At 43.0% G+C, this 27,495-nt stretch overlaps 2 protein-coding genes across 2 annotated transcripts in view; both read left to right on the top strand.

Moving 5' to 3' along the window:
• The window catches only part of LOC120034862 (protein glass-like), a 467,553-nt gene that overhangs the window by 80,053 nt on the left and 360,005 nt on the right, over window positions 1-27,495 (top strand). The window lies entirely within an intron of this gene.
• LOC120034732 (PR domain zinc finger protein 10-like) lies at window positions 160-22,666 on the top strand. Its single transcript, XM_038981334.1, has 6 exons — window positions 160-173; window positions 7,261-7,306; window positions 7,506-7,676; window positions 15,588-15,752; window positions 20,973-21,084; window positions 21,235-22,666. Exons 1-6 carry the CDS (start codon window positions 160-162, stop codon window positions 22,272-22,274), a joined length of 1,548 nt encoding a protein of 515 aa, XP_038837262.1. The 3' UTR covers window positions 22,275-22,666.

The following is a 27,495-nucleotide window of genomic DNA, read 5'->3' as shown; positions in this document are numbered from 1 at the left end:
GATATCTTCAAACCACCAACTTCTACCCTGAGACAAGGCTGAGTATAGCCCATAAAGATCTCCCCCACGGCATGAATCCGAGGGGGGCGCCAAACTCGGACAGGAAGATCACGTCAGTGACTCAACCCACTCAAGTGACGCACCCCTCCTAGGGACGGGATGGAAGACTACCAGTAAGCCAGTGACTCAGACCCCGTAATAGGGTTAGAGCCAGAGAATCCCAGTGGAGAGAGGGGAACCGGCCAGGCAGAGACAGCAAGTGCGGTTCGTTGCTCCAGTGCCTTTCCGTTCACCTTCACACCCCTGGGCCAGACTACACTCAATCATAGGACCTACTGAAGAGAGGAGTCTTCAATAAAGACTTAAAGGTCGAGACCGAGTCTGCGTCTCTCACATGGATAGGCAGACCATTCCATAAAAAAGGAGCTCTATAGGAGAAAGCCCTGCCTCCAGCTGTTTGCTTAGAAATTAAAAGGACAATTAGGAGGCCTGCGTCTTGTGACCGTAGTGTACGTGTAGGTATGTACGGCAGGACCAAATCGGAGAGATAGGTAGGAGCAAGCGCATGTAATGCTTTGTAGGTTAGCAGTAAAACCTTGAAATCATCCCTAGCCTTAACAGGAAGCCAATGTAGAGAGGCTAGCACTGGAGTAATATCATCAAATTTTTGGATTCTAGTCAAGATTCTAGCAGCCGTATTTAGCACTAACTGAAGTTTATTTAGTGCTTTATCTGGGTAGCCGGGAAGTGGAGCATTGCAGTAGTCTAATCTAGAAGTGACAGAAGCATGGATTCACTTTTCTGCATAATTTTTGGACTGAAAGTATCTTGTTTTTGCAAAGTTACGTAGATGGAAAAAACTGTCCTTGAAATAGTCTTGATATGTTCGTCAAAAGAGAGATCAGGGTCCAGAGTAACGCCGAGGACCTTCACAGTTTTATTTGAGACGACTGTACAACCATCAAGATTAATTGTCAGATCCAACAGAAGATCTCTTTGTTTCTTGGGACCTAGAACTAGCATCTCCGAGTTTAAAAGTAAAACATTTTCTGCCATCCACATCCTTATGTCTGAAACACAGGCTTCCAGGGAGGGCAATTTTGTGGCTTCACCATGTTTCATCGAAATGTACAGCTGTGTATCGTTCGCATAGCAGTGAAAGTTAACATCATGTTTATGAATGACATAACCAAGAGATAAAATATATAGTGAAAACAATAGTGGTCCTAAAATGGAACCTTGAGGAACACCGAAACTTACAGTTGATTTGTCAGAGGACAAACCATCCACAGAGACAAACTGATATCTTTACGACAGATAAGATCTAAACCAGGCCAGAACTTGTCCATGTAGACCAATTTGGGGAGTCAATCTTTCCAAAAGAATGTCATGAAGGTGGTAAATTACCATTAAAAGGTAATTTACCACCTTCATGAGTGCAGTCTCAGTGCTATGATGGGGTCTGAAACCAGACTGAAGCATTTCGTATACATTGTTTGTCTTACGGAAGGAAGCGAGTTGCTGCGCAACAGCTTTTTCTAACATTTTTGAGAGGAATGGGAGAATCAAATGTAGGCCGATTTAGTTTTTAAAATATTTTCTTGGTCAAGTTTTGTCTTTTTAAAGAGAGGCTTTATTACTGCCACTTTTAGTGAGTTTGGTACACAGCCGGTAGATAGGAAGCCCTTTATTATGTTCCACATAGGAGGGCCAAGCACACGAAGCAGCTCTTTCAGTAGTTTAGTTGGAATAGGGTCCAGTATGCAGCTTGAAGGTTTAGAGGCCATTACTATTTTCATGAATGTGCCAAGAGATATAGAATTAAAGAACTTGAGTGTCTCCCTTGATCCTAGGTCCTGGCAGTGTTGTGCAGACTCAGGACAACTGAACTTTGGAGAAATACTCAGATTTAAAGAGGAGTCTGTAATTTGCTTTCTAATGATCATGATTTTTTCGTCAATGAAGTTCATGTATTTATTTCTGCTGAAGTGAAAGCCATCCTCTCTTGGGGAATGTTTTTTAGTTATCTTTGCGACAGTATAATTTGTTTGGGGGGGGATTGTTCTTATTCTCCTCAAATAAGTTGGAAAAATAGGATGATCGAGCAGCATTGAGGGGTCTTCGATATTGTATGGTACTGTCTTTCCAAGCTAGTCGGAAGACTTCTGGAAGCTTGCTTCAGGGCTCGGTTATTTTCTGTATACCTGAAGCTAGTTTCTTATGACAAATGTTTTGTTTTTAGGGGTGTGACTGCATCTAGGGTATTACGCAAGGTTAAATTCAGTTCCTCAGTTAGGTGGTTAACCGATTTTTGTACTCCGATGTCCTTGGGTAGGTGGAGGGAGTCTGGAAGGGCATCTAGGAATCTTTGGGTTGTCCGAGAATTTATAGTACTGTTTTTGATTATCCTTGGTTAGGGTCTGAGCAGATTATTTGTTGCGATTGCAAACGTAATAAAATGATGGTCCGATAGTCCAGGATTAAGATCCACAATATTTATTCCACGGGACAAAACTAGTTCCAGGGTATGACTGTGGCAGTGAGTAGTTCCGGAGACATGTTGGACAAAACCCCACTGAGTCGATGATGGCTCCGAAAGCCTTTTGGAGTGGGTCTGTGGACTTTTCCATGTGAATATTAAAGTCACCAAAAATGTGAATATTATCTGCCATGACTACAAGGTCCGATAGGAATTCAGGGAGCGCTGTATACGGCCCAGGAAGCCTGTAAACAGTAGCTATAAAAAGTGATTGAGTAGGCTGCATAGATTTCATGACTAGAAGCTCAAAAGATGTAAACTTAGTCTTTTTTTTATTGAAATTTGCTATAGTATATGTTAGCAACACCTCCGCCTTTGCGGGATGCGCAGGGGATATGGTCACTAGTGTAACCAGGAGGAGAGGCCTCTTCACACAGTAAATTCATTAGGCTTAAGTCATGTTTCAGTCGGGCCAATCACATCAAGATTATGATCAGTGAATAGTTCATTGACTATAACTGCCTTGGAAGTGAGGAATCTAACATTAAGTAATCCTATTTTGTGATATCACAATCTCTTTCAATAATGACTGGAATGGAGGAGGTCTTTATTCCAGTGAGATTGCTTATGCGAACACCGCCATGTTTAGTTTTGCCCAACCTAGATCGAGGCACAGACACGGTCTCAACGGGGATAGCTGAGCTGACTAAACTGACTGTGCTAGTGGCAGACTCCACTAAGCTGGCAGGCTGGCTATCTCATTGTGGAGCTAGAGGAGTTAGAGCCCTGTCTATGTTCATAGATAAGATGAGAGCACCCCTTCAGCTAGGATTGTGTTTGTAACTGATCAGCAGGCCAGGCGTGGTCCTGTTTGTGGGTGAGTCCCAGAAAGAGGGACAATTATCTACAAATTCTATCTTTTGGGAGGGGCCGAAAACAGTTTTCAACCAGCGATTGAGATGTGATCGTCTGCTGTAGAGCTCATCACTCTCCCAAACTGGGAGGGGGCAGAGACAATTACTCGATGCCGGCACATCTTTCTAGCTGATTTAAACACGGAAGCGGTGAGCGAGTTCATTAGAAAGTGCATTGACGATGTCGTACCCACAGCAACGATTAAAACATTCCCAAACCAGAAACCGTGGATTGATGGCAGCATTCACGTGAAACTGAAAGCGCGAACCACTGCTTTTAACCAGGGCAAGGTGACCGGAAACATGACCGAATACAAACAGTGTAGCTATTCCATCCGCAAGGCAATCAAACAAGTCCCAGTATAGAGACAAAGTAGAGTCGCAATTCAACAGCTCAGACACAAGAGGTATGTGGCAGGGTCTACAGTCAATCACGGATTACAAAAAGAAAACCAGCCCCGTCGCGGACCAGGATGTCTTGCTCCCAGACAGACGAAATAACTTTTTTGCTCGCTTTGAGGACAATACAGTGCCACTGACACGGCCCGCTACCAAAACCTGCTGGCTCTCCTTCACTGCAGCCGAGGTGAGTAAAACATTTAAACGTGTTAACCCTCGCAAGGCTGCAGGCCCAGACGGCATTCCCAGCCGCGTCCTCAGAGCATGCACAGACCAGCTGGCTGGTGTGTTTAAGGACATATTCAATCAATCCTTATCCCAGTCTGCTGTTCCCACATGCTTCAAGAGGGCCACCATTGTTCCTGTTCCCAAGAAAGCTAAGGTAACTGAGCTAAACGACTACCGCCCCGTAGCACTCACTTCCGTCATCATGAAGTGCTTTGAGAGACTAGTCAAGGACCATATCACCTCCACCCTACCTGACACCCTAGACCCACTCCAATTTGCTTACCGACCCAATAGGTCCACAGACGACGCAATCGCAACCACACTGCACACTGCCCTAACCCATCTGGACAAGAGGAATACCTATGTGAGAATGCTGTTCATCGACTACAGCTCAGCATTTAACACTATAGTACCCTACAAACTTGTCATCAAGCTCGAGACCCTGGGTCTCGACCCCGCCCTGTGCAACTGGGTCCTGGACTTCCTGACGGGCCGCCCCCAGGTGGTGAGGGTAGGTAACAACATCTCCACCCCGCTGATCCTCAACACTGGGGCCCCACAAGGGTGCGTTCTAAGCCCTCTCCTGTACTCCCTGTTCACCCACGACTGCGTGGCCATGCACGCCTCCAACTCAATCATCAAGTTTGCGGACGACACTACATTGGTAGACTTGATTACCAACAACGACGAGACGGCCTACAGGGAGGAGGTGAGGGCCCTCGGAGTGTGGTGTCAGGAAAATAACCTCACACTCAACGTTAACAAACAAAGGAGATGATTGTGGACTTCAGGAAACAGCAGAGGGAGCACCCCCCTATCCACATCGACGGGGCAGTAGTGGAGAAGGTGGAAAGTTTTAAGTTCCTCAGTGTACACATCACGGACAAACTGAATTGGTCCACCCACACAGACAGCGTTGTGAAGAAGGCGCAGCAGCGCCTCTTCAACCTCAGGAGGCTGAAGAAATTCGGCTTGTCACCAAAAGCACTCACAAACTTCTACAGATGCACAATCGAGAGCATCCTGTCGGGCTGTATCACCGCCTGGTACGGCAACTGCTCCGCCCCCACAACCGTAAGGCTCTCCAGAGGGTAGTGAGGTCTGCACAACGCATCACCGGGGGCAAACTACCTGCCCTCCAGGACACCTACACCACCCGATGTCACAGGAAGGCCATAAAGATCATCAAGGACAACAACCACCTGAGCCACTGCCTGTTCACCCCGCTATCATCCAGAAGGTGAGGTCAGTAAAGGTGCATCAAAGCAGGGACCGAGAGACTGAAAAACAGCTTCTATCTCAAGGCCATCAGACTGTTAAACAGCCACCACTAACATTTAGTGGCCGCTGCCAACATACTGACTCAACTCCAGCCACTTTAATAATGGGAATTGATGGAAATTATGTAAAAATGTATCACTAGCCACTTTAAACAATGCCACTTAATATAATGTTTACATACCCTACATTACTCATCTCATATGTATATGTATATACTGTACTGTATATCATCCACTGCATCTTGCCATCTTTATGTAATACATGTATCACTAGCCACTTTAAACTATGCCACTTTATGTTTACATACCCTACATTACTCATCTCATATGTATAGACTGTACACTATACCATCTACTGCATCTTGCCTATGCCGTTCTGTACCATCACTCATTCATATATCTTTATGTACATATTCTTTATCCCTTTACACTTGTGTGTATAAGGTAGTAGTTGTGGAATTGTTAGGTTAGATTACTTGTTGGTTATTACTGCATTGTCGGAACTAGAAGCACAAGCATTTCGCTACACTCGCATTAACATCTGCTAACCATGTGTATGTGACAAATAACATTTGATTTGATTTGATTTGAAGCTATGTTGCACTTGGTGACCTCTGACTGTGTCATCCTAACAACGTTCGTGCCGAGGTGGATAACAATATCCCTATACTCGCCAGTTTTAGCCTTAGCCAGCACCATCTTCAGATTAGCATTTACGTCTGTAGCCCTGCCCCCTGGTAAACAGTGTATGATCGCTGGATGATTATTTGTAAGTCTAATACTGCGGGTAATGGAGTCGCCAATGACTAGGGTTTTCAATTTGTCAGAGCTAATGGTGGGAGGCTTTGGCGGCTCAACCTAGTTACGGGTGGAGGAGAGACTGGAGAAGGCTCTGACTCGTTGCTTAATGGGTAGAACCGGTTGAAAGTTTCCGTCGGCTGAATAAGTGACACCGGTTGAGCATTTAGACAGCATTTCTTTCCAGAAGCCATGAGAAAACTGTTCGGCTGCGGTGACTGTGCGAGAGGATTTATACTACTAGCTGTACTTATTGGTGGCTTTTTCATTGTTTAACTTATATGGGGATTGGCATCTAAACTTTCATAGTATAACCACTACAACCGGCAACAGTTCGTCTTTCAATCACCCACATGGGTATAACCAATGAGGAGATGGCACATGGGTACCTTCTTCTATAAACCAATGAGGAGATGGGAGAGGCAGGACTTATAGCACGCGCAGTGTGGGTGCAATAATTGAATAACATAGATTCCTACATTTATTTTGCAACGCTCGCGCACGCGACTCGAGCGGTGTAGTCAGGGTATTACACGGAACCCAAACCGGCTCTGCGCGTGCGCCATCGTGCATAAATTTATTTGGTCCCCCCACACCAAACGTGATCACGACACGCAGGTTAAAATATCGAAACAAACTCTGAACCAATTACATTAATATGGGGACAGATTCTTGATTTACTGCATTATTTACTGCATTATTTACTAAATGAAAACCATATGATGCATGGAACATAATACATCAATCAATAAATAGTATATCAAGAAGTTAGGACAAGTGTTACCTTACATCCTTGCCTATTGTAGACTGGGTCAGTAGTGTACAATATACTGCTGACAGTGCTTGACTTAAATAGGTACCAGTACTCATTTTGGGTGCCGGTACTGTTTATATTTAGGTGCAGTATCTCCACAATACTTTTGAACTAATATTCTATAAGAGGAACAGAGTTGAAGCAGTAGAAAATTTGATGTGCTGGTACTCGGCTCTGGTGAGCTCCTGCACAAGTCAAGCACTGACGTTGAACATTGACAGTAGCTAACCTAACCACCGCTTTTCCCCCAATCACACTCTCAGGTGAAGGACATCTCACTGGAGGCCACAGGAGCTTTGTGAAGCCAGCAGGACACAATACTTGGAGAGATGACCAACCAATCACTGTTGATGAGGGGAGTGGAACCTCAACCCAGCACGTTATCGTGATAGAGGTTAGTGTAATAGTGTTGCATAAAAAATGTGTTACTTTGTAAATCAAATGTGGCCGTTTATTTCAGAACGCTCCCAGCAAGCGATTCACTTGCTTACATGTATATCCTCATTTATCTGCCATAGGTGAGCTTTGAGAGACTTCACATTGTTATCCAATTCAACTAATGTAATGGTAATAACCTCCTCTCTTCTTGTCAGTCTGCAGATGCAGAGGCTGAAGATCCTGGTGTCAAGCTAGAGAGGTCTGAAGGAGAGGAAGACCCAAGGCACAGCAGACACATCCAAACTGGAACGGCTGAAGCGCCCCATGTAGACAGAGAAGACCCCACCGCCCCAGCACAGCCAAGGACCCGACGCAGCATCACGGAGGTCAGTGGAATGTCGAACGCCGTCCTCAAGTCAGAGACAGACACCAAGACTTTAACTGTAACACACAGTCTCTTACACACAGGATGTGACCACAGATCAGACCCAAAGAGACTGGGCTGTCCTCCTGCTCCCGGCTCAGAGTACTTACCAGTATTTCAACAGAGCCAGAGAACGGTTAATTCCAGTGGGGATGGTGATGGTAACTCGTTAGACACTAGTGGTGATGATTCATCTTGTTCTTATGCTACAGAGATGGACCCTGGCAACATATCCTTGGGTTTAGAGACACAAACTGATCTGTCTAGAGGGGACTGGAACCAGTACAGTAGTAGTGTATACGCTGAAGGGTGCCTAGATAAGAAAGGGGAGGGTCTGGTCGTAGATGAAGTGACCATGAAAGTGGAGGGCGACGTTCCTCCCACATGGAATGTAGATAGTCACCTAGGAGACGGACACTCACAGGGCAGAGATGTCTTAAATTACAGGGGAAGCTTAGAGACAAATCTAAATGTCACGACCCACTCCCCTTTACACACGTTCAGGGATCATGACCAAGTGTCCACGTCGATGGGGCCTTCCGATTTACACAGCCGTGTCCTTTTCGATCAGGTATTGAACTCAAACGACAGGACTAAAGCCCAGACTCAGGGAGGGGGAACCACATCAGGCAATAGCAAAGAGAAACGGTTCCTCTGCATGTTCTGTAACAAAGGCTTCACCTGCCTCCAGAAGGTGGAGGTCCACCAGAGGATCCACACAGGGGTGAAACCCTTCAGCTGTACCCAGTGTCATATGCGCTTCGCCCAGGCTGGCACCCTGAAGAGGCACCAGAGGGTCCACACAGGGGTGAAACCCTTCAGCTGTACCCAGTGTCAAATGCGCTTCGCCCAGGCTGGTGACCTGAAGAGGCACCATAGGGTCCACACAGGGGAGAAACCCTACAGCTGCCCCCAGTGTGAGAAGAGATTTACCCGCCAGCACCAGCTGAAGATGCACATGAAGGTCCACACGGGAGAGAGGCCGTTCGCCTGTACGCACTGCGGGAAGAGATTCTCAGATAGGAGCTACCTCAGGATACACCAGCAGAAAAAACATTCCACTCAATAGCTGCAGACGTTTAAGATGTATTAAATATAAAGGTTCATTTTCATTGTTGTCAGCAGAAAAGACCCACAGATGCATTTGGAATAATGTGAGTAGCAGATGTCAGTGTTGAATATTCCTGGGTAGAATATTGCATCCAGACATGTGATATATATTTTAGGCATATTGTGTTTGTACTGCCCAGGGATGGGCAGCTTTGATGGGGGTGGGGGCCACAAAAAAATCGGAACTCAGTCAGATCCCACCCTAGCCTTTTGGGGGCCCTAAGCTATATTTTGCGAGTTTTAGCAAAGAGGGAAAAAAATGTTTTAGAGTTAATTTCCTGGAATTCTACACATTTTGCCATGGGGCGTAGAGAAAATGTTGCAATTTTTCTGCAATTCTACACATTCTTTGCCATGAGGTGGATAGAAGATTGCCTTTTTTAATGTAATTTTATGCAATTCTACACATGATCAATGAGGGCCCCCAGGTCAGTAATTCAATCATGATTACTACAAGTTTGGAAATAATACGTATTTGGCCATAGGGTGGAGACAAATGCTTGCAGTTTTTAATATGATATCTGACGATCAATTGGGTCCCCCTGTCAGTAATTCGGCCATGATTACTACAAGTTTAGATATCTTGGGGGGGGGGTAATCATAGACAAAAGGGTCGCTGCCAGTTGCCCATCCCTGGTGTAGGCTATATGTGACGCGCTCTATCATAATCAGTCGGAAGTAGCAATGACTAATTTGCATATAAATTGTGTTTTTGTCGAAATGTTTGATTTTTTGCTATTTAGGGGTTTCATCTGGTTCTAACAAAACAATATCTTTGCTTTCATTATCTGTATGTGTTATTGCCAAATCCAATATAAATATAGTTTTTAATCTTTTAAACGTAGGATGAAACGTAAGCAACGGAGCACTTTCCCATCCGTTTGGTGGATGCTAGCTTGTAACACATCAGGCTTTCGAGGCACTAGCTTATCTGCACTATCAAACCCTCCTCTATTCCGAAATCATGAAGGAATTACAAACTAGCTAGCTCGCTATATATTTTGAATCAAGCTACAATAGGCTATTCAATCGGATGATTTTCCTGTAGTGTATCATCCGCGGGAAAAGGCTACACTCTCTCGCTCTTCAAAACCCATCATACGTAGTTACACTGTCGCTACTGCCTACACCTTAGCTAGCTAGCTTTGTTTTCAACTGCATTGATGGATTTCCGGGAGAGAGAAATCGCTAGATTTTTAAATAGTAATGTTGTGCTGGGAGCTGGTTCAGACGATCAGTGGCATCAACTTATTGCCGACTACTTTTAGACTCTGCGCCACTGTGCAACGCCATAAACGACTCAGACAAGCTCACTGAAGTCGAGGCCGAGCACCTTGAGGAGGCAACCGAGGAAGACCACCCGTTAATGGTGGATCCATCAATTACGGTGCTTCAGTCGTTTGGGGGGAAATATGTCAGTGGTGGTGGGCAAGAAATTGAAAAGGATTGCGAGTTCAGGTGCACTTGCAAGTCCAATAAAGGGAAGCCGTGATATTTGGTTTTTACCCCCGAGGAGATGGTCAAGAGACGTGACCAGATGAATTAGCTAACTCACCAATGGTAAGTGCTTACCATTCAAGTAGTAGTCAAGTTTATATGGGTGTGCATGTTTTCTGTGTCTGTCTATCTGTTAGTGTGTTTGGGTGTGATGAGGTGTGGCTTGGGGGCGGTGAGAGTGAAGTGGAGGATGTGTAGCACATGCAACCTAGCTATGTAGATAGTAGCTTATGGGATCTGTGTGTGTTGTGGGTGCTGGTATTTGTCCTAAAGACAGGTTACATAAATACATGAAATGGCCATCTATACAGTTATAACATTTCTTTATATCGAACCTGACCCATTTACACTACTAGTAAAAGTGTGTGTGTGTGTGTGTGGGATTCACGCATGCATTTCAATCTGTACAGGTTGCTAGTTTGTTTTTTATTGAAAGTGTTTATATCACTTTAAAATGTATTGGCTAGAATAGATGACGACAATGACTGAATGTTAAAAAATTAGATATTGTTAGTTGTCTTATTTTTCAGATGAAAAACATCTAGTGCTCATTGGCAAGATCTCTGGTTCCATGAACCTCTGCAAGGAAATGGTCACCTCGAACAGGAACTAACAAAAAGGAAACATCAGAGGACATATTTCTTTGAGAAAATCTACAGAGAAACATTCAAGTTCCGACACGCGTAAGTTTTCATTCGAGTAATACAACCTGATGTCCTCTGTTCTTATTGGGGCTGCAGCAGTATTAACAAGTTCATGAGGTATTTAAGAAAAGATGAGTAGTAGGCTATATCATGAATAGAAATAAAACAGCTGAGAATACATTGTGCCTTTCAGCACATTTTAAAAATGTCAGAATTTCTACAAAAAGCTGACTGCAGTGATAAAGTTATATAGTTATAAGGATCGTGGTGAGGCTCCATGGAAAAAGAGGTGTGGTGGTCGTCTCGCCAGAAAACAGGTGCTGTCCTACGAGGACACTCAGTGAATTGTCCACTATGTCAACAACTTCGCTGATGTCCACGCGGTGCCGCTCCCAGGACAGATCCCTGAAGCTACCGACATTTGACACCAAAGTCCTGTGTGTGGCACTAGTACAAAAACGTTCATGCGTGATCATGGTGAGTGTTTTCCTAAATCTCGATACTTATATTTGTACCAAACGTTCGTCAGCTCAAGCCAGCGGCAAAGACTCCTTCCAAAGCTCACACGAATCGGATCCAAAGAGACTGTCAGACCTTACTCTCTGGTGACGCGCGTGTGTAGTCAGATTTTCTTTAACGTTTTTCATTTTAGTTGTTGCTTAGAGACCAGGACTTACTCTGACCTTTTTAGCTCATTCTGTTGCTTGTACACTACATTACCAAAAGTATGTGGACACCTGCTCGTCGAACATCTCATTCCAAAAGCATGGGCATTAATATGGAGTTGGTCCCCCCCTTTTGCTGCTATTACAGCCTCCACTCTTCTGGGAAGGCTTTCCACTAGATGTTGGAACATTGCTGTGGGGACTTGCTTCCATTCAGCCACAAGAGCATTAGTGAGGTCGGGCACTGATGTTAGACGATTAGGCCTGGCTCGCAGTCTACGTTGTAATTGATCCCAAAGGTGTTTTGATGGGGTTGAGGTCAGGGCTCTGCAAGCCAGTCAAGTTCTTCCACACCAATCTCGAAAAACGATTTCTATATGGACCTCGCTTTGTGCAGGGGGGCATTGTCATGCTGAAACAGGAAAGGGCCTTCCCCAAACTGTTGCCACAAAGTTGTAGGCACAGAATCGTCTAGAATGTAATTGTATGCTGTAGCATTAAGATTTCCCTTCACTGGAACTAAGGGGCCTAGTCCGAACCATGAAACACAGCCCCAGACCATTATTCCTTCTCCACCAAACTTTACATTTGGCACTATGCATTGGGGCAGGTAGCATTCTCCTGGCATCCGCCAAACCCAGATCCTTCCGTTGGACTGCCAGATGGTGAAGTGTGATTCATCACTCCAGAGAACGTGTTTCCACTGCTCCAGAGTCCAATGGCGCCGTGCTTTACACCACTCCAGCCGACGCTTAGTGTTGCGCATGGTGGTCTTAGGCTTGTGTGCGGCATCTCGGCCATGAAAACCCATTTCATGAAGCTCCCAACAAACAGTTCTTGTGCTGATGTTGCTTCCAGAGGCAGTTTGGAACTCAGTAGTGAGTTCTGCAACTGAGGACAGACGATTTGAGCTTCTCATTCTTTGAGCTTGTGTGGCCTACCACTTCGCGGGTGAGCCGCTGTTGCTCCTAGACGTTTCCACTTCACAATAACAGCACTTACAGTTGACAGGGGCAGCTCTAGCAGGGCAGAAATTTTACGAACTGACTTGTTGGAAATGTGGCATCCTATGACGGGCCACATTGAAAGTTACTGAGCTCTTCAGTAAGGCCATTCTACTGTCAATGTTTGTCTATGGAGATTGCATGGCTGTGCTCTATTTTATACACCTGTCAGAAACGGGTGTGGCTGAAATAGCCAAATTCAGTCATTTGAAGGGGTGTCCACATTAGAGGTCGACCGATTAATCGGAATGGCTGATTAATTAGGGCTGATTTCAAGTTTTCATAACAATCGGGAATCTGTATTTTTTTACACCTTTATTTAATCTTTATTTAACTAGGCAAGTCAGTTAAGAACACATTCTTATTTTCAATGACGGCCTAGGAACGGTAGGTTAACTGCCTCGTTCAGGGGCAGAACGACAGATTTTTACCTTATCAGCTCGGGGGATTCAATCTTGCAACCTTACAGTTAACTAGTCCAACGCTCTAACCACCTGATTACATTGCACTCCACGAGGAGCCTGCCTGTTACGCGAATGCAGTAGAAGCCAAGGTAAGTTGCTAGCTAGCATTAAACTTATCTTATAAAAAACAATCAATCAATCATAATCACTAGTTAACTACACATGATTGATGATATTACTAGTTTATCTAGCGTGTCCTGCGTTGCATATAATCGATGCGGTGCGTATCGTTGCTCCAATGTGTACCTAACCATAAACATCAATGCCTTTCTTAAAATCAATACACAGAAGTATATATTTTTAAACCTGCATATTTAGCTAAAAGAAATCCAGGTTAGCAGGCAATATTAACCAGGTGAAATTGTGTCACTTCTCTTGCGTTCATTGAACGCAGAGTCAGTGTATATGCAACAGTTTGGGCCGCCTAATTTGCCAGAATTTTACGTAATTATGACATAACATTGAAGGTTGTGCAATGTAACAGGAATATTTAGACTTATGGATGCCACCCGTTAGATAAAATACGGAACGGTTCCGTATTTCACTGAAAGAATAAACGTCTTGTTTTCGAGATGATAGTTTCCGGATTCGACCATATTAATGACCTAAGGCTCGTATTTCTGTGTGTTATTATGTTATAACTAAGTCTATGATTTGATAGAGCAGTCTGACTGAGCGGTGGTAGGCAGCAGCAGGCTCGTAAGCATTCATTCAAACAGCACTTTCCTGCGTTTTGCCAGAAGCTCTTCGCTCTGCTTCAAGCCTACAACTCCCGAGATTAGGCTGGTGTAACCGATGTGAAATGGCTAGCTAGTTAGCGGGGTGCGCGCTAATAGTGTTTCAAACGTCACTCGCTCTGAGACTTGGAGTAGTTATTCCCCTTGCTCTGCATGGGTAACGCTGCTTCGAGGGTGGCTGTTGTCGTTGTGTTCCTGGTTCGAGCCCAGGTAGGAGCGAGGAGAGGGATGGAAGCTATACTGTTACACTGGCAATACTAAAGTGCCTATAAGAACATCCAATAGTCAAAGGTTAATGAAATACAAATGGTATAGAGAGAAATAGTCCTATAATTCCTATAATAACTACAACCTAAAACTTCTTAACTGGGAATATTGAAGACTCATGTTAAAAGGAACCACCAGCTTTCATATGTTCTCATGTTCTGAGCAAGGAACTTAAACGTTAGCTTTCTTACATGGCACATATTGCACTTTTACTTTCTTCTCCAACACTTTGTTTTTGCATTATTTAAACCAAATTGAACATGTTTCATTATTTATTTGAGGCTAAATTGATTTTATTGATGTATTATATTAAGTTAAAATAAGTGTTCATTCAGTATTGTTGTAATTGTCATTATTACAAATAAAATAAAATAAATCGGCCGATTAATCGGTATCGGCCTTTTTTGGTCCTCCAATAATCGGTATCGGCGTTGAAAAATCATAATCGGTCGACCTCTAGTCCACATACTTTTGTATATATAGTTTATGTGTACAATTGTGTGCACGTGTATCCATATACACGTGCGCGAAAACAATGTAGACAGACACTATCTGTATAGTTGGAGCAAGATGTCATTTGTGTGTATGTGAGCGTAAGTGAAAAAGAAGAACATGGGCACTCGTCAATGGATTTCATGTATTGTTTTGTATTAGGTAAATAGTTGTTATTCATTATTTGAATAAATGTCTTAGAAGTAATTGCAAACGTTGACTGCGTTTTTCTCAAAAACATGATTTGGTGATACTCTGCATGTAATGGCATGTAACTTTCTTGTAATTTGGAGTAGAGCGATCATGATGGTCTCAGTCGAAAGCTAACATTCTCCTTTTTCCAGCACTGTGTTTTGGGGTCAATGTGACTGATTATGATAAAGCGAGTCACATATCATGTTCACAAATGCCTACTTCATTATTTCCATTCCACTACTTAATTATTTTCCCAAAACACTTTTAATGAGAAAATGAATGCTGTTCATCAAGTTCATGCCGATTTAAAAAAATAAATATATATATATATATATAAAATAATAAAATGTATGTGATTTTCATATGGTGTATTCAACACTTGTTTATGTTTAATAAAACAATTGGACTTTTCATTCTAAGACTTTCATTGAGAATCTCTTTAGTATACATCACATCTGATCTCACCCTATTCTACATACACCCAAGAGCACTTTATAACTAATATACACTTACTAAATATACCCACACACTAACAAACACCTACTGTACATGTCAAAATAGTTTAGTCAGGTTTGTCTGATGATGACTTATCATTAAAAAAAAATGTTTTTACCCACAACATCATATTTATGTCCACCATGATGGGTTTAACAACCATGAAGTCATTCTGTAACTACAGTATAGGACTCAAACGTGGTGGGGATGGGTAAAGACTCCATGTCAAATGTGTGTTTATTATCTTTGTGTATGTACCTGAGGGAGTGTATGTCTGTGTAATCTGTATCACCTCTCTTCCAGGAGGAGGAGGGTCCAGAGGTGCTGCTGGTGAAGGAGGAGGGGTGTGAGGAGGGTCTGGGGAACCCTGAGGGGACCATGGTCATGGAGGACAACCTGACTACACCTCCTCCTGAACCCACAGAGGAACCAACTAAGCAGCACAGGACCAAACACAGTCTCACTGAGGTGAGCCCACTGTATGGTATTAGGTCAGAACCCGTATCCAAAAAGTATCTTAGAGTATGAGTGCTGCTCAGTTTCGCCTTTTAAATCACAATGAATAAGACTACATAGCAGGGATGCAAACTAGTCACCTTTCGTCGAAATTCGCCGTTTTGAATCGTGTAGATCCAAGGAGAAAAGTTTTTTTGGGGGGTGGCTTTGGATCACTACTGGCTGTAAGCGAATGAGTGACGCACGTTTGGAGCAATACTGGCGGAATCCAAGGCTCAGCCAATTGTTCACATAACAGAATGCAGCACGCGACTGAAGAGAGAAGAGACAGAATCAGCGCTCTGGAAGGACAGCAGTAGGGTGCAAATGCAGTTTGCCAGTTAAAACCTTTTCTCAATAGGGGGTGCTGTTTGCACTTTGTAATAATTTCGTTCCCAAATTAAACTGCCTCGTACTCAATTCTTACTCGTACAATATGCATATTATTATTACTATTGGATAAACACTCTCTAGTTTCTAAAACCGTTTGAATTATATCTGTGAGTAAAACAGAACTCGAGTTGGAGCAATTTTCCTATGAGGAAGTGAGAAATCTGAAATCTGCAGGCTGTTCTGAGGTCGGTTTATTAATTTGCCTGTCTTCTATTGGTTGAGATGCACTGCATACGCCTTCCCCTGGATATCAGCGAATAGTGAGAATTGAAATGGAGTTGCTAGGCAGATCTGAGGCCTTATAAATGGGCTGGCAACGTGGTGTACTCCCTTTCTTCTCTTCGCCATGACGCAAGACAGACCTCAGGATGGCCTTCTAGAAAGCTCCGTTATAGCCCTTAGATATATCCGGCTCTGAATTTATTCGATATAGGTGTTAAAGACATCATAATGTTGTTATTTTAAACCGAGTTATATCAGTATATTGCGATTTTCGGGTATTTATTTGTGCTGCGTTCTAGGGACTTGGACAGGTCTGGCCCACATGGCTAATGTTTACTGCTAATTCCAACGTTGAAGGCGACAATCTACAACCGAGCAACGATTCTTTTGGAAAAAGGACAACTTGCCCAAGATTCTGATGGGAGCTCATCAAAAAGTAAGAACTATTTATGATGTTAATTCGTTGTTCTGTTGAAAAATGTAAAACTCATATTCCGCCATTAATTTCGGTGCGGTCTCGCTTTAACGCACGCTGTATGTCGTAGTAACGTTAATTTTAAAAATCTAACACAGCGATTGCATTAAGAACTAATGTATCTTTCATTTGCTGTCCAACCTGTATTTTTTAGTCAAGTTTAAATTTAGTTACTGATTAGATTAGGTGCCTCTCCCAAGATTTCTCCTGACATATTGTTGGCAGCTTGGCTACTATTCTCATTGTATAACCACGATTTGTGCCGCTAAATATGCACATTTTCGAACAAACTCTATATGTATTGTGTAATATGATGTTATAGGACTGTCATCTGAAGAAGTTTGAGAAGGTTAGTGAAAAAATTATATCTTTTGCTGGTTTATTCGTTATCGCTATTGTTGGCCTGAATCAATGCTGTTGTGTGGTTGGCTATTGTAGTAAGCTAATATAATGCTATATTGTGTTTTCGCTGTAAAACACTTAAAAAATCTGAAATATTGGCTGGATTCACAAGATCTTTGTCTTTCATTTGCTGTACGCTGTGTATTTTTCAGAAATGTTTTATGATGAGTATTTAGGTAATTCACGTTGGTCTCTGTAGTTATTCTAGTTGCTTTGGTGAGAGTTGTGATGGTGGCTGCAATGGTAAACTATGATTTATACCTGAAATATGCACATTTTTCTAACAAAACATATGCTATACAATAAATATGTTATCAGACTGTCATCTGATGAAGTTGTTTCTTGGTTAGTGGCTATTTATATCTTTATTTGGTCGAAATTGTGATAGCTACCTATGCAGGAAAAAAATGGTGGGAAAAAAAAGTTGTCTTTTGCTATCGTGGTTAGCTAATAGATTTACATATTGTGTCTTCCCTGTAAAACATTTTAAAAATCAGAAATGATGGCTGGATTCACAAGATGTGTATCTTTCATCTGGTGTCTTGGACTTGTGATTTAATGATATTTAGATGCTAGTATTTACTTGTGACGCTATGCTAGGCTATGCTAGTCAGCTTTTTTACTGATGGGGGTGCTCCCGGATCCGGGATTGTGATGAAGTAGAAGTTAACTTGCAGCAGCGCGTCCCGTGAACGATAACGAAGAGGTAGGTGAGAAGCCTGGCTACGGAGATGGGGGTGAGAAGGTGAGGAAGCGTACTTCATGAGCTGTAAACCGAAAAACAACTGGTATTCGGAAAGTGTGGTGGAACAAGTATTAGCATTGTTAAGTATCTTGCTAGCTGGATCAAATTCTCCGTAGGCTAGCCAGAGAAATGTTGCGCAACATTAGCCAACTTTGCTGATCAAATAATTGAGTTTATTGTATGAAAATTAGCTGGCTAATAAAGTCAGACAGCTAGCTAGCTAACGTTACAACATCAGATGAGCTAACGTTAGTAACATAAATAATTCGCTATAGTATTAACTGGTATACGACTCCTTTTTTGTGTTTTGAGAATGACACAAATATTAATTTCCACAAAGTTTGCTGCTTCAGTGTCTTTAAATATTTTTGTCAGATGTTACTATGGAATACTGACATCTAATTACAAGCATTATAAGTGTCAAAGGCTTTTATTGACAATTACATGAAGTTGATGCAAAGAGTCAATATTTGCAGTGTTGACCCTTCTTTTTCAAGACCTCTGCAATCCATCCTGGCATGCTGTCAATTAACTTCTAGGCCACAACCTGAGTGATGGCAGCCCATTCTTGCATAATCAATGCTTGGAGTTTGTCAGAATTTGTGGATTTTTGTTTGTCCACCCGCCTCTTGAGGATTGATCACACATTCTCAATGGGATTTTCTGGGGAGTTTCCTGGCCATGGACCCAAAATATCGATGTTTTGTTCCCAGAGCCACTTAGTTATCACTTTTGCCTTATGGCAAGGTGCTCCATCATGCTGGAAAAGGCATTGTTTGTCACCAAACGGTTCCTGGATGGTTGGGAGAAGTTTCTCTCAGAGGATGTGTTGGTACCATTCTTTATTCATGGCTGTGTTCTTAGGCAAAATTGTGAGTGAGCACACTCCCTTGGCTGAGAAGCAACCCCACACATGAGAGGTCTCAGGATGCTTTACTGTTGGCATGACACAGGACTGATGGTGGCGATCACCTTGTCTTCTCCGGACAAGCTTTTTTTCCGGATGCCCCAAACAATCGGTAAGGGGATTCATCAGAGAAAATGACTTTACCCCAGTCCTCAACAGTCCAATCCCTGTACCTTTTGCAGAATATCAGTCTGTCCCTGATGTTTTTCCTGGAGAGAAGTGGCTTCTTTGCTGCCCTTCTTGACACCAGGCCATCCTCCAAAAGTCTTCGCCTCACTGTGCGTGCAGATGCACTCACACCTGACTGCTGCCATTCCTGAGCAAGCTCTACTGGTGGTGCCCTGATCCTGCAGCTGAGTCAACTTTAGGAGAAGGTCCTTGAAGTTCTTGATGATCCGATAAATGGTTGATTTAGGTGCAATCTTACTGGCAGCAATATCCTTGCCTGTGAAGCCCTTTTTGTGCAAAGCAATGATGACGGCACGTGTTTCCTTGCAGGTAACCATGATTGACAGAGGAAGAACAATGATTCCAAGTACCACCCTCCTTTTGAAGCTTCCAGTCTGTTATTTGAACTCAATCAGCATGACAGAGTGATCTCCAGCCTTGTCCTCGTCAACACTCACACCTGTGTTAACGAGAGAATCACTGACATGATGTCAGCTGGTCCTTTTGTGGCAGGGCTGAAATGCTTTTTTAGGATTCAGTTAATTTGCATTGCAAAGAGGGACTTTGCAATTCATTTGATCACTCTTCATAACATTCTGGAGTATATGCAAATTGCCATCATACAAACTGAGGCAGCAGACTTTGGTAAAATTAATATTTGTGTCATTCTCAAAACTTTTGGCCACGACTGTATGCTGGATGCCAATAGAGGTGAAAGAAATGCCACACACGTTTACTCTTTCAATACAGTGGATAAAAAGGGGTATGCCAAGTGTACTCTGCCTGAAAGAGATCAATTATACCAACAAAGGGTATCATGCTCTGCAGGCACATTGTAGAACGGATGTCCACAGGAAGAAAGTGTACAATGTAATAACATTCAGTGTAGCCCACAGATATTGCTTTTGTTGTGTTGAACTTGATGTCTACTATAGTGGCCACTATAATAGAGCAAAATAGAATGCCTGTTTCATTCTATTTCTACTTTAAGATGTTTTTCCCCCCCAAGTGCAATATTTAGATGTGTGTTGGGTCACAAGCGTTCTATTTTAAAGGCTGTCATGGTAACAAGCATTCTATGTTAAAGGCTGTCATGGTAACAAGCGTTCTATTTTAAAGGCTGTCATAGTAACAAGCATTCTATTTTAAAGGCTGTCATGGTAACAAGCGTTCTATTTTAAAGGCTGTCATGGTAACAAGCGTTTTATTTTAAAGGCTGTCATGGTAACAAGCTTTTTATTTTAAAGGCTGTCATGGTAACAAGCGTTCTATTTTAAAGGCTGTCATGGTAACAAGCGTTCTATTTTAAAGGCTGTCATGGCTAACTGGAATATTATTGTATTGTTTTTTTCTCAAGACTTGAGTGTCATTTGCCGTAAAGTCTAGGCAACAAATAACATTGGATTGTTTTCCTTACATTTATTAGCTGTGAGTTAGGTTCACATTAACCACTTTTTATTTTACACACAGAGACTGATCATGTAGATCATATTCTTTGTTGTTTAATTAATGAGTTAAAACCTGCATTTACCCCTAGCAGGGATTTTTTTTGCATGTTTCAATGCAAAAAAAAGAAAGTGTCACCTTTTTGGACCCTCACCAGTTTGCATCCCTGTATAGAGGCAGGTGGGGACCTGATCCTAGATCAGCACTCTTACACTCAGACTGTGGATACTGGCCCAGGTCTTGATTAATTTTGTTTTAAGTGTGGGACCATGCCTTTGACTTATCAAATCATTAAAGAGTGTCAAGTAATCAAATCGACTAACATGTTTGCATAGTGCTCACAGCAATCCCTCATTGCCCATTCAGATGCTCTATAGCAGGGTGCTCATATCATATTTCTTGATCCAACATCCTCTCACTCTGTATCTCTTACAGTCAGTAGACATGGAGGATGGGAAGCCTGATCTGCTGATAGTCAAAGAGGAGACAATAGAAGACATATCAGAGAGCACTGACCTGCTGAGTGGACTAAAGATGGGGGAGCAAGGTAAGAGATTAATACATATTGTCTACATACAGTAATATATCTTCAATGGGAATAGTGATGCACCTGGCTATGATTTTTTTCTCCATAAAACTCCATATGTAGAGTTCTCTGCCATGTTTATGAAGTCTATTTTGTAACCTCTTCCCGCAGGTGGTTGGCTAGAGGCTAACAGAGGAGTCTGGGTGTCCATCTTAGATTCCCAGACCGGTGCAGCCAAGATCCCAGGGGATGACATCACTGAGCAGGCCAGGACCAGATGCAAAATAGTGGAGGTCAGCGGATGGGACAGCGTCCTCAACTCTGGGCTGGGGAACAACACTGTTAACCGCAATCAGAAACAGACTGTGGAACACAAAACAACATCTGAACTTAGTCTCCATGACAACAGACTGACTGAGACCAGGGCGAGGCGTAGATTTGGTCTGCGAGCACGGGGAGGTGTCCGTATTCAGCTGGAGAGAACAGACACAGAGTTGGTTAGCGATGCTCCCTCCTGCTCCTATAGTTGTGATTCAGAGAGACTGATGGCACCTCCGGTTAACCCCATAACAGGTGCTGCCTTCAACCTGCCTTCTATAGGATCTATCAACTGGAACATGGACCCTGTGACAACACAGACACTCCCTGGCCTTCGTCCTCCTCACACTCTCCTGATGTTAAACCAGACCACAGACAATGCCAGTGCCTCAATACTAAATGGCTACACAAGCCCATTGACAAATGACATGGGTAGTAACGCTATCAGCAGATCCAGTGGCAAAGAGAAGCGCTTCCTGTGTTCGTTCTGTGGGAAAGCCTTCAGTTTCCCTAAACAGGTGGAGATCCACCAGAGGATGCACACGGGGGAGAAACCGTTCAGCTGCCATCTGTGCCGGGCTAGTTTCTCCCACTCGTCCAGCCTGAAGAGGCACCAGATGGTCCACACAGGGGTGAAACCCTTCAGCTGTACCCAGTGTAATATGCGCTTCGCCCAGGCTGGTGACCTGAAGAGGCACCAGAGGGTCCACACAGGGGAGAAACCCTTCAGCTGCCCCCAGTGTGAGAAGAGGTTCACCCGTCAGAACCAGCTGAAGATGCACCTGAAAGTCCACACGGGAGAAAGGCCGTTTGCCAATACGCACTGCAGGAAGAGGTTCTCAGAGAGGAGCTACCTCAGGATACACCCGCAGAAAAACCATTCCACTCTATAACATAGAAAGTAACCATTCCGCTGGATAGCTTCTGATATGTTGATCAAACCCTGCAAAAAGACAAAGATGAATTTTCATTGTTGTCAGCAGAAAAGACCCACAGATGCAGATTTCAGTGTTGAATATTCTTTGGGAGAATATTTCATCCAGACATTGTGTGATATATAAGGCATATATAAGCCTAAAAAGCCTACATATTGTGTTTGTATTGTGTAGGCTATATGATGTTCACAAATACCTATTTCTTTACTTCTATTAAACTACCCCCCAATACACTTTTAATGAGAAAGTGAATGCGGTTTATCAAGTTAATGCAGAGTTTTAGTTGAGATGTGTGGTTTTCATATGGTGTATTTACAACTGGTTTATGTTAAATAAACACTGACTTTTCAGTCTGACTTTTATTGAGACTCCCTGAAGAGACTGAGTGCACAAAACATTAGGAACATCTGCTCTTTCCATGGCAGACTAACCAGGTGAAAGCTATGATCCCTTGTTGATGTCACCTGTTAAATTCACTTCAATCAGTATAGATGAAGGGGAGGAGACTGGGTAAAGATTGATTTTTAAGGCTGGAAACAATTAAGACATGGATTGTGTATGTGCGCCATTCAGAGGGTGAATGTGCAAGAAAAAAAATATAAGATATTTAAGTGTGTTTGTACAGGGTATGGTAGTAGATAGAGATGGAGAAATTAAGGTTTCTGAAGCATTGAGGATTTCCAGCCAATTGTGTCCAAAATAGGTTCATTACTTGAGGCTTTGATCAACACAGTGTACACTAGTGGTACCTGCTGATCAAAAGCATTTAGAACAGCCAAATTATTATAGATGACGTCGCATAGGGTAGCCTTTTTGTCTTCTACAGAAGCCAATACCAAACCAATCAGGTAGCTAATCGACAAAACAAAGTTTCGGACGTCATTGAACACGTGCTTCTGATGAAATTATACAAGCATCGGCAAACTGCTTCGAAGTAAACTGCTTAGCGATTTCGACTCATGCCTCGGAGCTCTGGTTTCAAACGTAGCATCACGAGTAGTAGGCGCCATCCAGCCAACCTGACAACTGTGGGAAGCATTGCAGTCAACATTGGTCAGCATCCCTGTGGAACACTTCTGATGCCTTGTAGAGTCCATGCCCTGATGAATTGAGGCTGTTCTGAGGGCAAAAGGGGGTGCAACTCAATATTCTGAAGGTGTTCCTAATATTTTCTACACTCAGTGTACATCATCTTTCACCCTATTCTGCATACACACAACAGTGCATTATAACCAATATACACTTACTAAATATACCCACACTAACAAACACCTACTCTATGTGAAGGGAGTCAGTATGCTGCTAACAGCTTAGCTTCCACTGTTTGACTGCCCCATACTGGGCTTGAACCAGTGATCCTCTGCAACACACATGACCGCCCTCCTTGACAGCGTGCAAAACTACTTCGCCCTACAACAGGTACCTCTTGAATAGCTCCATCGGCAACATTTCAAGCTAGCTATGGAGTGAGTTTACGGTATGTTCTTAACTCGGTTACATGTACACTTCAAAATAGTTTAGTCAGGCTTGTCTGATGATGACTTTTGACTTATCATAGCTGACTCATATTTACCCACAACATCATATTTATGTCCACCATGATGGGTTTAACATCAATGAAGTCATTCTGTAACTACAGTATAGGACTCAAACATAATGGGGATGGGTAAACACTACATGTTAGAAGTGTGTTTATTATCTGTGTGTACATACTTGAGGAAGTGTATGTCTAATCTGTATCACCTGGCTCTTACAGGAGGAGGGTCCAGAGGTGCTGCTGGTAAAGGAGGAGGGTCTGGGGAACCATGGTCATGGAGGACAACTCGACTACACCTCGTCTGAACCCACAGAGTAACCAACTGAGCAGCACACAGACCACACACAGTGTCACTGAGGTTTAGCCCACTGTCAACTACTGTCTGAATGGTATTAGGTCAGAGCCAATACAGTATAGGCAGGTGGGGATCCTAGATCAGCGCTCTTACTCTGAGACTGTGGATACGGGCCAAGATCTTGATTCATTTGGTTTTAAGTGTGGGATAATGCCTTTGAATTATCAAACCATTAAATAGTATAAAGTAATCAAATAATCCCTCATTACCCAATCAGAAGATGCTCCATAGCTGGGTGCTCATATCAGATTTCTTGATCCAACATCCTCTCACTCTGTATCTCTTACAGTCTGTAGACATCGAGTGTGCAAAGCTGTCATCAAGGCAAAGGTTGGCTACTTTGAAGAATCTCAAATCTAAAATATATTTTGATTTGTTGAACACTTTTTGGTTACTACATGATTCTTCCAAATGTGTTATATCATAGTTTGTCTTCACTATTATTCTACAATGTAGAAAAATAGTAAAAATAAAGAAAAACCCTTGAATGAGTAGGTGTGTCCAAACTTTTGACTGGTACTGTGTAGTATGATGAAGCAGAGTAGATGATATGGTGATGGTTGGTGTGATGCTGTCTGTAAAAATGCTTCACTGATGAGAAGTGACAACCCTGTCCTGTTGTTTGATGCTGGTGTTTTATGAGGAAATTATAGTGCCTTACTTCATGTTTACTTGACATGAAGTAGTGAAGCTGTGTGTAATTTAATGTTGAACCTTTTCCAAAGTATTCTTACATTCATTTGATCAATTTAAGGGTACCAGATTTACAAAAGATAGTGTTACCATAGTGAGAAAATGTATACTTCTAGTTACATATCGTTTTGTGAAATAAAAGTACTGTACTTCAAGTCCCTTCTGTTAGAGTATGACCATTTTGTTGAAATTAAATACAAAATCAAATCTGTGCTGACTTATTGAAAAAATCTATATAAATCTGAGGGACTGTGTTTCCCTTATCTCAGGCGAACCAAAACATACTTCATTCATGAATCAACACACATATGGATACTTTTTTATAATAAACTCCAATGGCTCCATATTGTTAGGTACTTGAGTCAGTGTTAGAGATGGGCTTGACTGTGGTTAACATTTTATAATGTCATGTTTCTGTGTGTACAGCGAAGAGTTTCTTATATAAACCTAAATGCTTTTCTGTTCAATATGTGTTTACAGTCTGCAGTCCATGAGGACCTGCTGATATCCGGTGTTGCTGACAGGAGAGACTGGACCTCTGATGTGGCTGGTCACAAACCCTGGCCCCGGATCAGAACCCTGGATCAGGAGCCGTCGCTCTTCCTTTCCAAGTCGGAACCAGGACCGAACCAAGAGGGACAGAAACTCCACACAGAACACAACCAGTAGACAGGTGGACTGAACAACCTCAGTCCTGGTGGACATCAGAGAGACAGATGCTCCAGTCAGGGATCCAGTCTGCAGCCCAGACCCTTCTCTTTACAGTCTCAGTGCAGGGATGGAGCAGGGGCTGGGGCTGATAGGAACAGGAGGGTCTATCTCTATGATACAAACACCACAGTATCCATGATGAACAGAACCTGGGCTTCAGCCTTCAGAGTGTGGTGGGAGACCCCCTGGTGGTAGTATTTCAGGAAATCTGTCTTCTCCTTCAGGGTCTCGTCTAATGCCTGGTGACTAGGTTCATAGAAGGCCTGGACCTGGGTCTAGCCTTCCTCAGTTACCCCACCAATACCCCAGTTACCCCACCAATACAGATAGGTCAGGATGGGTGTTCACCACGAGAGGTGCCTAGCCTATAACACAGCACACAATCCCAACAACACCTAAACAATGGCTAAAGGTCAAGGAGGGAGGTCAAATACTAACCACCTGAGGGTGGTGGCTCCTGCTTCTACCTCCTCGCGTGTCATTGGATCACAACGTGGGAGACCGAGCATTAGGACGGAGACCAGCACTTCGCTAGGGCAAACTATTTGAAGGAGCACCAGACCAGACCGTTCACCCCAAGGAGAGGCCCTTCTCGTGCAAACTATGTTACAAGAGCTTCTCCTTCCTGACTAACCTTACCAGACATAATAGTGTCCACAATGGGGAGAAATGATAGCAGTGTGGCTTGAGATATACACAGGGGATGTCTAGGAATTATTCATTAGCTGACATATAGTTATCATGTGAAGTTTCTTAGGGTAATAAGGTAATTAACTACATACCCCTCATTAAAACCCTTTGTTACCTTAGACTAAACCTAGGCTCAAACAAGGACAGTTTAATATTTACCTTACTGAGGTAATGTAGATGGAATAGTACTTATATTATTTTCTACTCTATTCTTGCTACCACTGTTATTTCTAAACAAGTCTTCTCTCTGCTCGAAAGATAGCAATCATAGGACATTTTGTGTAATGTACAATGAACAAAAATATAAACGCAACATGTGAAGTGTTGGTCTCGTGTTTCACGAGCTGAAAAAGATCCCAGAAATGTTCGATACGCACAAAAAGCTTATTTCTCTAAAATGTTGTGCACAAATTTGTTTATATCCCTGTTAGTGAACATTTCTACTTAGCCAAGATAATCCATCCACCTGTCCAGTGTGGCATATCAAGAAGCTGATTAAACAGCATGATCATCACACAGGTGATGAGTGGCCATACACACGTTCTGCGGTTGAGGCCGGTTGTGGCATTGTGTTGTGACAAAACTGCACATTTTAGAGTGGCATTTTGTCTCCGCAGACCACGTAAAATGCCACTCTGAAATGTGCAGTTTTGTCACACAACACAATGCCACAGATGTCTCAAGTTGAGGGAGCGTGCAATTGGCATGCTGACTGCAGGAATGTTCGCCAGAGAATTGAATGTTAATTTCTCTACCATAAACGTTGTTTTAGAGGGAGTCTTGTGGGCGAGCTGTTTGCTGATGTCAACGTTGAAAACAGAGTGCCCCATGGTGGGGTTATGGTATGGGCAGGCATAAGCTACGGACAATGAACACAATTGCATTTTATCGTGATTTGAATGCACAGAGATACCGCACGAGATCCTGAGGTCCTTTGTCATGCCATTCATCTGCCGCCATCCTCAAGTTTCAGGATGATAATTCACGGCTCCATGCTGCAAGGATCTGTACACAATTCCTGTAAGTTGAAAATGTCCCAGTTCTTCCATGGCCTGCATACTCATCAGACATGGTCACCCATTGAGCATGTTTGGGATGCTCTGGATCGACATGTACGACAGCGTGTTCCAGTTCCCACCAATATCCAGCAACTTCACACAGCCATTGAAGAGTGGGACAACCTTCCACAGGCC

The sequence above is a fragment of the Salvelinus namaycush genome, chromosome 42 (genome assembly GCF_016432855.1).
Source record: "Salvelinus namaycush isolate Seneca chromosome 42, SaNama_1.0, whole genome shotgun sequence".
Lineage (NCBI taxonomy): Eukaryota > Metazoa > Chordata > Actinopteri > Salmoniformes > Salmonidae > Salvelinus > Salvelinus namaycush.
This window is presented reverse-complemented; position numbering and strand designations above follow the sequence as displayed.